Raw genomic sequence first — 13,234 nt, 5'->3', positions numbered from 1 at the left:
ACTAAAAATAAAAAGAAACCTACATTCTTAAGTTTAACATTTCATCTGACTAGTGATAGCCACAATGGATTTCTTGTGAGAAATAAAAATTTATTGTATGAAACCACTGAAATTTGGGGGTTTTCTGTGACAGCAGTAAATTCAGTGTGTTGGTTTTTAAAAAAAACAGCCACAAATTCCTTGACAATCTTTTGAGAAGTGGCATCTACGTCCCCTCACCTAAAATCTAGACATGCCCTGAAACTCACTTATAATAAAAAGAATGTGAGAGAAGTAATGCTGTGTTACTTTTGGGGACTAGGTTAGAAAAGAACATGTAGTTTCTGCCTTGTTCACTGCAACATTTGACTTTGGAGCACTGGTCCTAGGCTAAGAAGTCTGGTTATCCCACTGCCATACTGTGGGGAAGCCCAGGCCACATGGGGAGGCTACACACTGGAGCTCTGCTAGCATTCAGTTTTCACAGCTGAGTTATCAGGAAAAAAGCTGTTCCTCTATGTTCTACTGAACACAAAATTCATGAACATAATAAAATGGTTGTTTTAAGCCACCATATTTTGGAGTAATTTATCACATAGCAATAGTAACCCAATACTCTGATTAATAAACAGAATCATTTGCTTTTTAATCTGTGTGCTTGAACTAAATTAGTTTAAAAAGATAAAGGTGTGAATTATTTATTATTGGCTTGGAGATTTTGCTATTGCTACTCTTCTTTCCCCCTAAAGCAGTGGCTTTCAAACTTTTTAAGAGAAACACACAATGAGAAATACATTTTATAAACGTGACCTAATGCACACATACATGCATACATACATAATTTAAAACTCCATAAAGCAAAACTTAACTTTACCAAGTGCCATGCACTGATATTTCCACACTAGACCATTTCATTTTTTAAAAAGTGTAGTTGTGACTAAATAGATTTCCTTGCTTACAAATGGGACCTCCACCAATGGGACCTACACCATCCCTTTGAATAACACTGCCCTAAACCATAATCATTCTTCAAGGTTTTTCTCAAGTTCAGCCAATAAAACTTCATTGACCACTCTGAACTCTTTTGAAAGTCCTATAATTTATTAGTCATATTGTATTTTCTGTACTACCCACGCTTAACTTGATACGTAAGGTCCTCTAGGGTAAGGTTCTGTCTTTTATCTCTCACTTGCTAAATTCAGAGTATTCAATAAATCCATTGCTCAATATCCGGTCACTGTGTTTCTAAATCTCACAATTGTCAACATGCACTCCTTCTGTTTGGATTTTCTTTGAGGTGGGGCAAGGACAAATGGTTTAATAATCCATCCACATATTACACTTAATTTCAAACTGGAAAAGTGCACAAAGCAGTCCCAACTCTACACGTGTAGTTTTAAAGCAAACCAAAGTATCAAGATATAATTTTTCTAACAGCTTTCATTACTATGCAGCGAACGAAATACTTCTCTTGACATAGCCTTAAAAAAAGTAATAGAACAAAGTTCTCACGCCTAAAATATTTTGGGAATTGGTAAATGGGGAAGTGTTCTGTAGGAACCGCATTTTTCACAACTCACTGCAACTGCACCTTGACAGTTTGTTTCGAGAACCGCGTCCCACTTTAGTGGTCCGGGTCAGTCTCACGGAGCGGGGTCCTGGTCTTCCATCCCGTCTCTCCGGAAAAGGGCGACACCACCGACCACTGGAGACGCAGAGGCGGGACTTTCCGTCTAACCCCGTTACCGTTTTCCGTCCCCGCCCGTTACCTTTGCCAAAGGGGCCCGCGCTGAGCCCGGCCCTAGCAACGGCCTTAGCAACGGCTGGGCTCCTCCCTCCGGTGTCGCCCGGAAAGCGCTCCGCCGCGCCCGGCGGGACGAGGGCCGTGCGCGCGCAGCGGTCCTGGGCGGAGCGGAAGACGCGTGGAGCCGTGCGAGGACCCGCAGGTTGTGCAGGTGTGAGTGCCACCGAGATCCCTCGTTTGGGTCTCCGCGCCTCTGTGGGGACCAGCCGTCTGGCCGGAGCCCGGCAGCTGCGGGAGTGGACGCTCCTTGGCCGGGCCCTGCCGGAGGTCGTGCCGGGTGTCGCTTTGTGAGCGGGGACCTGGTTTCTGCGCGGGCGCTTGCATTTTTAAGATCTTGCGGGCCCTCTGGGAAAAGGGTGCCCAAATTTTCCCTAAAAAAATTTTTTTTCAGTGCATTCCACCCCGAGAAAAGTCTGTCCAGGCAAAGTTAGTCCCCTAGGAACCCTATTCTTTATTTTTTAGTGTTTGGAGTGGTTTGTGGGGCATTGGTTATCAGGGAAGGAGAAACTTAGTACAGACATAGTGTGCCATGCAATGTATTTAAAATTTTAAGGTTATGATTACATAATAAGCAAAGAGGCTGTTCCTTATGTCTGAATTATTTGGGGGGAATGTAGGATAAGTCAGGAAGTATATTAACACTGCAAGCTGCCAGTTCCACGAAGTTGGATGATAAAATCGCTGCTCGAAACCACAATATTTTAAGAATTACTTCTGTCGGAGCCCCAATGTACCATGAAAAAGTAAGGCAAGACAGTCTTTCTACCACATGTTGGGTGGTGTGTATGGAGGGTGCTGTTAACCTGTATGAAAAAGTTGGTACCTTGGGTTTTTAAACATGGATGTTGGACCTGTTCATATGTGACCAGGTTCTTAAAAATAGGGGGAAAAACATTGAAGTGGGTTTTATCTAGTACTGAATTGGTCCAAAGTACAGGATAGGGGAGTTTTATATAATGTTCCATTGGGAAGTGAGTCAACTTGTAGCTAGGAGCTTTTTCCATTTTTATTTTAGAAAAAAAAAAAAAAAAAATCTGCCAGGCTGCTAATTCTGCCATGCTGCAGATGGCCCATAAAGGTTTGTCAGATACTTCAGTAGCAGGTGCATAGTGGATACTTCTTTTTCAGAATGGTTTTGATTTAGTTAACAAGTATTTGTTGAATTCCTCATGCTGCCCTAAGACATAGGAATAGGACAGATCCGTAAAGAATTCTGCTCTTGGAGAGCTGACTGCTAGGAGGGATAGTTTCACTAAAAGGTAACTCCAAATTAAAGTACATTTTTCCTTAAGTATGTGGAACTAGTAATAAGTGCATGAAAGTAAAGAGGTGTAAGAGATTGCCATGGGCCATCTAGAGTCCTGACTTTGAGACTAAAAATAGAGGATTATGTGCAAGGTGGCATTGATACAACTTGATAGAGTAATTAAGTTGGGGGGTAAAGAGGGTAGAAGGAGAAAAAAATTAATTTGTTTTCAACCCAGGTTGCAGAATGATGGGTGAACCATCAAGGTAAAAATATCTGTTAATTTCTTAGGAATAAAGTTTTTTAATGTTTTCTCAGTAACCCCCACCACTTCACTTGTATTTCCCACACATATTTGATGTTAACAAGTATGTCTTGAAAGTTCTGAATCATCATGTTTGCAACAAATGATTTGTACATATTAGAGACAGGCTGTTGATTAGGTCAGGACAGATATCCTGGTCATATGGTTTTAGAGACCTTTGGAGGGAACCTTCCCTAACTTGGAACTGCCCGCCTCTTCTGTGTAGCCACCTCAGCCATAGGTGAGAGTGTGTAGGCGGGGCAAGGCGGGGAGCCATAGGCACTTCCCTTTCACTGTCTTAAGGTATTTGTGTTGTCTGATTTTTGTAGAGGAAGGACATTTCATATAAGGCTTTGCTGATATTCATTTAGTTATATGGATGGAAGTCCAAGTGAAATATAGGGGGATATTTCTGAGGCATCTCAGGAGGAGTGCACTTTGGGGCTCTAGAAAAACTCACCAGCAGTTTTTCATTGAATGTCAGGCAACCACATTGACTTTCACGACACCCTTGGGGACTGCATACTTCCCCAGTAGGCCTGGTATGGCAGCACATGCAAACCCCTACATAGCTACTGGAATACCCAGAGAAATGGAGTCAGGTTGAATTAGACCACTCCAATTTCTTTTTTAGGTTGAGCCCCATGACCTGGATAACCCAAGACTTAGCCTAAAAATGTTTTTAAGAACCTCAGGCAACACCAGAACAAACCCAAACCAAGAGGATTTAGGTATCAATTAACTTCCTAAGTGTGGTGATGAGACCTGTTGGCTTGTGAGAGCTGACCTTTTGTTGGCCAACAAAGGATTTGTAGCTCCGATTTCTGGAGACTAATAGGATCTCTTCCCAGTCTTTTAAGGCTGCTCCTGTCCTTAGAATGAATTTTTTTTTTTTTTTAATATTACATTCATGGTAGAGTTTTATTTATTTATTTTTTTGGCTGTGTTGGGTCTTCGTTTCTGTGCTAGGGCTTCCTCTAGTTGCGGCAAGCAGGGGCCACTCTTCATCGCGGTGCGCGGGCCTCTCACTATCGTGGCCTCTCTTGTTGCGGAGCACAGGCTCCAGACGCATAGGCTCAGCAGTTGTGGCTCACGGGCCCAGTTGCTCCGCGGCATGTGGGATCTTCCCAGACCAGGGGTCGAACCCGTGTCCCCTGCATTAGCAGGCAGACTCTCAACCACCGCGCCACCAGGGAAGCCCTAGAATGAATTTTTGATCTTAGGCAAGATTTCTTTACCCAGATTTGTAGATGGACTCTAGAAATCTGCAAACCACCTGAAATTGTGTGCAAAATATTGTGTCTCTAAGTTCATTTTCCTAGAGATAAGGTCGAAGACTGTCATGCAATGTTAAAAGGATCTGAGCCTCAAGAAAAGGTGGCAGCTTAATGTCCTGCACTTTCCCAGTCATTGAGGGCATATTGACAAAGATAAAAGCCATTTTTAGGTAGATGATTTGGAGTGGAGGTCAGATAATGTTTTCCATTTGTGAGGCAAGGAGAAGGGGTTGGATCATCATTTTCAAATATCACTTTCTCTGAGCAACCCAAAATGTAAACCTGTACCTAATCAGTACACGTCAAAAATATTTATTGTATTTTGGCTTTCCCCTTGGGTAAATTTGGCAAGTATATTTTACTTTTCCTTCGATGACTAGCATCTTTTTTCTTTGTACTTCCTTATTTGGGTCTTAAGCTCCCTGCGATTTACAATCTATAAAAAGCTCCTGATGATTAATTAAATTAGTATCACTAACTTCTTGTCAGTAAATTATGTTGTATATTATGTTCCACTGGACTCTGTTCACTTTCTATTTGGGAGACCACAGAAAGTTTTCTGTTGCAGTCACAGCGTTTCTCCTGTCAGTGTTTGTACTCAAAGTGCCTGGAGTCTCATAGTTAAACACCACAATGCCATAAGGCTTTAGAATATGAGAATCATTTTACAGCTTTGGAATGAATATCAAATCAAAAGGGCCCCAGTCTCTTTTCTCCCTCGAAGTATATTGTGCTTACAAAATATTTGAATAACAGTTTTGGCAGCCATCATCCTTCTTTGAAGGAAATATTTAAGTGGGAAAATTACTATTTTACCTCTAGAACTGAAGAATCTGAATGGTATATATTTTTGAAAAGCAGTGTGAATTCTTAGAGTGGGTGAACATTGATGTTACTCTGTAAAATTTTAACATTTATAAGATTACACTTTAATCTTTATATATATGCATATATCTTTATATATAGTCATCTATTTCACCTTTTGGGACATTTTACAAGTTATAATTGGTAATGAATGCCTCTCATTTTAATGGATGTTTAGTTATATTTTTATGTGTTTTAATTTATGTTGGAGAAGACTACATCTTTTAGAACATAACCAACTAAATTTTACTGATTTCACTGGAACCTTGTATTTTCATTAGCATTCAGACTGAGATGTGATATCATGTAATATTAATTGAAAGTCAGAGCTTACAGGGTTGAATACTCTCCTGGCTGATACTAACATTAAAACATTACATTCCTAATAAACAAAATTACTGTTTCTGGAACAAAAATAGTCACTGAAAAATAGATCGTTCATACCTAAACTTTATATTTGAAATAATTTTTCTAGGCAAGAGCCTTCCTATTTTTACGGAGGGAATAGCTTAAAAGGGTAATTTATTGTTTTGAATTTATTGCTTTTTAATTTTATATTTTAAAGCATGCTAATTTAGTGATTTAAAAAACTTATTAACGTTTGTTAATAAATACTAAAAACAGCACACAGTTGTGAATTAAATTGAGTAATTTTTTTGGGTAGAAACAGTGAGTAAAATGTTTTCTGTTTTTTATTTTGCCCCCCACTTTTTTTTTCAGTGCATCTATGATATGTGTTTTAGAAATAAAAGTTAAACTTTGGTTTGAATGAAAAATGTCTCTCAACACACCTATATTTCTCAAAGAAAGGGAAGAAGATAATTCAAAATTTGTGGAAATACAACAGTCACAAACTACATCCATAGCTGCAGAAGATCCTCTTCAAAACTTATGCTTAGCATCTCAAGAAGTTCTTCAAAAAGCTCAGCAAAATGGAAGATCAAAATGTCTCAAGTGTGGTGGTTCAAGAATGTTCTACTGCTATACATGTTATGTCCCAGTTGAGAATGTACCTATTGAACAGATACCACGTGTGAAGGTTGGTGAGAAATTTAATTGTTTGGAAGTAGGAAAATAGATTTTAAAAACACATCTTATATATACCTACTCTAATATAACTGATAAGCTTGATAAATGATATCATTATGAAAATGAATTATATTAATAGAAAGTTTAATCCTGTAGACTGGTAAACCTATATTTTTTTTCCTCGTCTCTAGAAAAAGAGGCACACGTTGCCAAAACACTTGAATCTGAGATGAATGCTCTTGTTTTTAATGAAATCAGTTACTTTTTTAAATTAATGATTATAATTCATTTACTACATAGGAAAAAACGTGGTATAAACTTGAATACTACAAGAGACAAGTTTACAGACTGCATGAAGGAGCCTCAAAAACTACCTCAAGGGCCTTGGACTACCCTTTGAGAAAACATATCCTGAAGGAACTAGGGTTGATTTTTGCTTAGGCAAAATCATGAGTTTAGCCCCATCCTGTACGTGGAGATGGAGCACATGTCAGTGACCAAAACTAAACAAAACTAAAATTGAAAAGACTAAGACCTACTCATTGGGCTGTGTTATAATTGTTGTGATTTTAAGCCAGATTTTAAAAATTGATTTGAATTGATTGCTTACCTTATACTTGTTGCTTACCAAGACTATTTCTGAGTAGATAAAAGGTCTGTAGACCATCATGTCTACGTAATCAAAAAATTTATTATGTGTATGTTAACTTGCCTAACAGTGACCTGAACTTTAGGAGTAAATCAAATAGTGTATGAAATTTGACTGCTGCCTGTTAGGACTTTAAAGAGACCAAATCTACACATGGACTCATTAGAACTTGCCAGTAAGAAAATAAGTTGTAACTATATTTAAAGATATTTAATGTAGTGATTTTAAGGTTCATTTAAATTTTCAAGTAAGAAAAATACTTTAACACTCATATTTTGTTACTTGAATTGTAGTTTAGCCTACATGTCACCTTGGCAAGTCCATGGTCTGCTTAGGGGTCTCAGATCACTCTTATAGGCTATTGGAAAGTTTACTGGCAAGAATAAGTAAGAATGGAATCCAATCAACTTCACAGTTACCTCAGAAAAACTGAGAGCCTGAGGACAATAATTCTTTTTAAGTTGCCATTATCTTATAAGAATATTACATTTTGAAGTATAGTTTTGGAGGTATACACAGAATCATTTCATCTTCTATTTATGTCATAGCCACATATAGAAAACATCCCATTAAAAGTTTTATCTTAAGATATATTTTGTTCAAAAGGATTGAAGATCAGAATAATAAAAGTTAATAATATATTGGCAGAGCTAATGTTTTCATAGGAATTTAATAATTGAGGATTATTTTTCAAATCAGTGGTCTGATGTCCACTATTTAATCAAAATGACTCAAAACACTATGCCAAGAGTTTGATCAACTCTAAATGGCCTACTGGATGGTGCAGAGTTTTCTGAAGTGTTTTATTTTCATTGCCAGAAATAAAATTTTGTATGTTAATATAAATACTAAAATACTATTACTATTAGTAGTAATAAAAACTCTACAAAATTTTCTTTCTAATTTCTACTTTATTTTTATTTTTACAAATTGTTTAGCATTTGCTTTTAGATAGCCTGCTTGGGAAGGGAAGATGACTATATAATGAGTAAGTACCTCCCAAGCTATAAATTTTAGTCTAGGGATAAAATTCATAAATATGTATCTTTTTAATGCAGAGTATAATTTTTTAAATGTCGTGACAAAGCAAAGGTAAAAGGTGCTCTTGGTTTTTTTTTAAAAAAGGAGAAAAAAAAACCATAAGATAAAAGAAAGTTTCAGCTCTATTAGAGTCCTAGAATTGAGAAGACTCTCTTTGGGAAAGTTGATAATCACATGGAAAAAGGCTTAGGTTTTTCTGCTAATGGCATTTTGATAAATTTGGGCAGAAAGATTTGTGGTAAATCTCTTATAGGAAACATAGATGTTAGAGAACAGATTGATCTTCTTTAAATGTTTGAAAACAGAACATCTCTACTTGAACTCAGTCTGGTCAACTCTAGTGGTATTACTCTGCACCCTGTCATTATTTAAGATGTATCTTCCCTTAAAATGTGTGAACTAGAGCACAAAAATATATTTACCTATTTCCATGATTTGACCCGTGTCCGGCCTTTTGTTTCATAGTATCATAACTCTCAGGCTTACTCAGGGGTAACTAAAGATACCTAGACTGGCACCCAGGAATACTTCTTGAGCACAAATTTTGCATAATTGTTTTAAACTTGTAGATGTTAAGTCCATAATAGCTAGGTTCATGATTTGTAAAATACATTAATAACATTCAGTCCTGCATTTTTGATTTAAATGATGTCCTTCAGAGATAGCCAGCTGATCAGAAATGTTGGTGATTACCTTTGGAATTTTCAGCTATCCTCATCAGCCGTATTAGAAAGTCAGTTTCATTAGTATTAGAATACTTTGTCATGACCTGCTTTCTTTTTCTTCTTTCCTCTTTCCTACCTTACTTGGGCTAAGATAATGCTGAGCTGGTACTGAGAGACACTGGGGAAAGGGAATGTAGTATCAGCTGGGACTGAGCATCATGAGGAAAGTCTGATGTAGAGTTCAGCCAGAGGTAGACTGATGTAAAATCGTTTGTGAACTGCCTACTTAGATGGCAGATTTTCTGTAACTAGAAGTTGGTTTGATGATTTGAAGCAATTGGCTCCAACTTATAAATGATCACTAGGCCTAAGTGGGAGGGTAGGAGACATGGGGTTTGAAACCCTAGGTTGAAAACTATTTGGGATATTTATGGCCCTTCTAGGGTATATACTGTCCTCTTTCCATATAATCATCCTGAAAGATAAACTATGTACCGTTGGGGTCATCTAGTAGCATACAGCAACTGCCCCTTTAAAAAATAGTTCTGGAGTTAATGATACACACAGCATGGATGAATCTCACAATAATTATTCTAAATGAAAGCAGATGAAAAGAGTACATATTTTATGATTTCATTTATACAAAGTTCTAGAAAATACAAACTAACCTATAGTGGTAGCAGATCAATGGTTGTCTAAGGACTGTGGGTGGTAGTTGATGGGGAAAAGGGGAAGGAGGGAGGCACAGGAAGACTTTTGGGGGTGATGGATTTGTTCATTATCTTCATTGTGGTGATGAGTGCAAAGGTGTAACATGTTAAAACTCATTAGATTGTACACTTTAAATATGTTTAGTTTATTGTATCAATTTTATCTCTTTAATAAAGCTGTTTTGAAAAACAAGAAAAATAGTTTTGTAACTATTTTGTAACCGGGGTAAAATAGCTATGTGCCCCAGGGTAAATGCCTAGATTCTTGCCTTTTAGTGTGGGATGGGAGCTGGAAGAATGCTTATCATAACAAATAAGTCATTTGACTTCTACAGCAAAGAATCCATCTCAGAGAGTTTCTTATATATAATGGAGATATGACTTGTCTTCTATTTTCATAATCATGGCTGAATGCAGGACTTGTACAAGCATTATACAGAAAACTAAACCAAACAAGTCAGTGAAATAATAGAAAAATCTAACTCAAGAAATTTGCAGATAATATTATTTTTGCATAGAGACAGGACATAGTTCATAGTAATTAAATAATGAAATCTTAAGGAAAATAGGCAAAATGATTTTGAAGAGAGTTCTTTCTTATATAAAGAGTGTACCTCCTAGAAGCATTCTGTTACTGTTTTTTCCAGTTAATAATTAATTTCACTTGTGCTGTTAATTATGCTGAGAATCATGATGTTAAAATAAAAGATAATACCTTTGACCTCAGAAGATGTTTAAGGAACAAAATTTTAGCTTGAGTTTTAGATCTAAAGCTTTTGCCCAAACTTATGTTTCCTTTTAATATACTGTAAAATTAATAGACCTAAAAGTTTATAGGAATTATAAAAAATGTTCTTGGCACAGATATTGAAATGCAAAGAATATGACTCAGTGCCAATGTGATTTAAATGAAAGTGACATTGGAACATTGCTATAAGAGAAGATTCTATGTGAAATGAGTTGAAAATAGTTGTTCTAGTACATGATTAACAATATTGAGGAATAAATTTGTGTTTCCTTTATGACTGTTACCATTCTTAGTATTTGTTATAGAAAAGTATGACTTTTCAATCCATAAGTGTATTTATAGGATCTTAGTGTGAGCTTGCTATTTAAGCTTTAAAGACCATTTTTGTTAACGTAAAAATTAGAATTTTTATATTTGTTTTGTTCATTTGTCTTTTTTCTTTAAATTTTAGCTTCCATTGAAGATTGACATCATTAAACATCCAAATGAAACAGACGGCAAAAGCACTGCTGTACATGCAAAACTCTTAGCACCTGAATTTGTGAATATTTATACATATCCTTGTATTCCAGAATATGAAGAAAAGGACCATGAAGTAGGCAGCTTATTTTTTTTTTACAACTTTTCACATTGAATCAAAAAATGAATTTTAAACCCCATTGCCTTTCTGGACTTACTTGAACATAATTTAATATTTTGTTTAGTGATCTAGGGTTAAATCTTATATAGCACTAAACAACGCACAGTTTACTTCATCATTGTCTTCAAAGATCAAATGATCCTAGATGTTGAGCTTTTTTGAGTCTGTCTTTCTACTTTTTATTGTTTGTCTGCATTATTTCTTCAGGTTTTTACTCTTTGCCAATACTACTAGGCCTGCTTTTACTTTTCTCTCCTCTCCATTCTCCTGCCTATACTACACATAGATAGTCTAATTTGATACAAACTGAGAAACCAGATTACAAATGTTGTTGGAATTTCTCCAGAAGAAGAAGAGACAGACTAAGGTAGAAGGATTTTTAGAAATTCTCTCTAAATTAAAAGCATTAGTACATGGCCTTTGTAATATTTCTTTTGGCTACTCAGAGGCCTTCGTTGCTCATTTCTAGATTCTTAATGGGTTTTCACATAGTTGAAATGGTTACGTTAGTGACAACTGGTCTTGTTGAAAAGTGATGTTGCAATAGATCTCAAAAAACTAGGGCTTGAATACTTCTGAAAGAAGCACATAAACCCTTTTAGGTCTCTTGGGGGAACATTTGTTGGTATGGTTAATTTGGAAGCAAAATTAAAAATACATTCATTTGTTCAAGGAAGAACTTGGTAAGTTTGTCCTTTCCTATCAATATATTTATATTTTTTGGTTGAGTTTATAGAAAGTTGTGTTTGTAAATAATATATGAGTTTCGGATCTAGGAATATATTTGTATTTTCTTCTCTGGTCAGCTAGGTTATCGTCTATGTCAATTAAATAGAACACAGTGCTAGGTAATATAAAAAGATGTGACATGCTTATAGTCCAAGAAAACTAAGAAGCCCTGGACTTTGCTTACTGGGTATGGGGGAAATGTAGGCATGCATCGTGAATGTCTGAAAAACTTTTATAATGTCGAAGTTTATAAATTCAAGATTTAAAAGTTTATTTTAATATTTATTTTTTTGTATTAAAAATGATACATTTTCATTCAAGAAAACTTGGGAAATAGAGAAACGTATGGAAGATAACATCCGTGATGCTATCAACATTTGTTCATTTAACAGATATTTACTGGATGCCTGCTTTGTGGCAGGAGTTTTTATACTTTGGATATACAGTACAGTATATAAGGTCTCAGTAAAAACATGCTGAAAGAAAGGAGGTGCCATAATTTACTGAATTATTCCTTGAAAGTTAGATTTCTTTAGTTTTAGTTTTTCACTGTAATAAATATACTTTAACAAATATTCTGGGTATTGTGAGTATGTGTGTGTTTAGAATTATTTTATTAAGATAAATTCCCCTATGTGAAATTATTTGACCAAAGGGTATGAACATTTCAAGACTCTTGACTTAAATTGCCAAATTGCTTTCACAAAGAGTTATACTATTTAAACCTGATGTCAGTAATGGCTGTAAAGGCCTATTACACCATTTCCTCACCAGCATTGGCTGTATCATTTGTTTTATCGTTGCTTATTATATAGCTGAAAATGGTATTTAATTATTGAGCACTTTTCAATGGTTCTTTTACAAAGTACCCCATACTTTGCCTTTTATCTTATGAAATATTATAGAATTTAGTTTTTTGATTTAAGGTACAGTTAACTGAGCTTCTCTCAATAGGTGAATAACTTATTTTGAAGTACAGAAATAATTCTAGGTAGTATATTATGATTACAAATTACTAGGGAAGAGCCAAAAAATTTACCATATATATTAAAGAGGCACATATAATAGAACCTAATGCTTGTTTCTCAGATACTCAACATATGTTTTCCTCTTAAAGTTTTAAGTCAGAATTTATTAATTTTAAAGATCATAATAGCACAGTACTAACTTAAGCTTCTTTGCTTTAGGTTGCACTTGTTTTTCCTGGACCTAAGTCTGTTTCAGTGAAAGAAATTTCTTTTCATCTCCAAGAAAAGATTCAAAATAATGTTGGAGGCAAAAATGATGACCTTGACAAGCCATTCATTAAACGCAAGAAAACTGAAGAACAGGATTTGAATGACAGCAAGTGCAAAGACACAACACTGAAAAAAATTGTATTCATAGATAGCACCTGGAACCAAACAAACAAAATATTCACTGATGAGAGACTGCAAGGTAAGAAAAAAAATGTTGCATGTTTTTGATTGTTCCGTCCCCCAACTTTCATTTCAAAGAACTTCAAACCTATAGATGTATTGCAAGAAGAGTTGCATTGAATACACATACA

General features: G+C 35.8%; 2 protein-coding genes across 11 annotated transcripts in view; one reads left to right on the top strand and one right to left on the bottom strand.

Annotated features, from left to right (window-relative positions):
- Positions 1–1,680, bottom strand: part of FAM227B (family with sequence similarity 227 member B) — a 290,963-nt gene extending 289,283 nt beyond the window's left edge. The window contains exon 1 of one of the 2 annotated variants that reach the window (XM_059913331.1): positions 1,571–1,680. The gene's annotated coding sequence lies outside the window, so the exon portion shown is untranslated. Of the gene's footprint in view, positions 1–1,559 lie in introns of both variants that reach the window. The other variant, XM_059913330.1, reaches the window with a different exon arrangement.
- Positions 1,681–1,832: 152 nt separating this feature from the next.
- Positions 1,833–13,234, top strand: part of DTWD1 (DTW domain containing 1) — a 211,738-nt gene continuing 200,336 nt past the window's right edge. For 6 of the 9 annotated variants that reach the window (XR_009500833.1, XR_009500834.1, XR_009500835.1 and 3 more), the window contains exons 1-4: positions 1,833–2,526; positions 6,195–6,513; positions 10,768–10,911; positions 12,873–13,122. Coding sequence is in view for 4 of the 9 variants with exons in the window: in XM_059913322.1 (XP_059769305.1) it covers positions 6,250–6,513; positions 10,768–10,911; positions 12,873–13,122 (658 nt within the window). In the remaining 5 variants the exon portion in view is untranslated. Of the gene's footprint in view, positions 2,527–2,957; positions 3,043–6,194; positions 6,514–10,767; positions 10,912–12,872; positions 13,123–13,234 lie in introns of those variants that run through there. The other 3 variants (XM_059913320.1, XM_059913319.1, XM_059913321.1) reach the window with 3 other exon arrangements.

Source organism: Balaenoptera ricei, chromosome 2 (assembly GCF_028023285.1).
Source record: "Balaenoptera ricei isolate mBalRic1 chromosome 2, mBalRic1.hap2, whole genome shotgun sequence".
NCBI classification, from domain to species: domain Eukaryota; kingdom Metazoa; phylum Chordata; class Mammalia; order Artiodactyla; family Balaenopteridae; genus Balaenoptera; species Balaenoptera ricei.
Note: the sequence above shows the minus strand (reverse complement) of the source record. Positions and strands in the feature narration are given on the sequence as shown.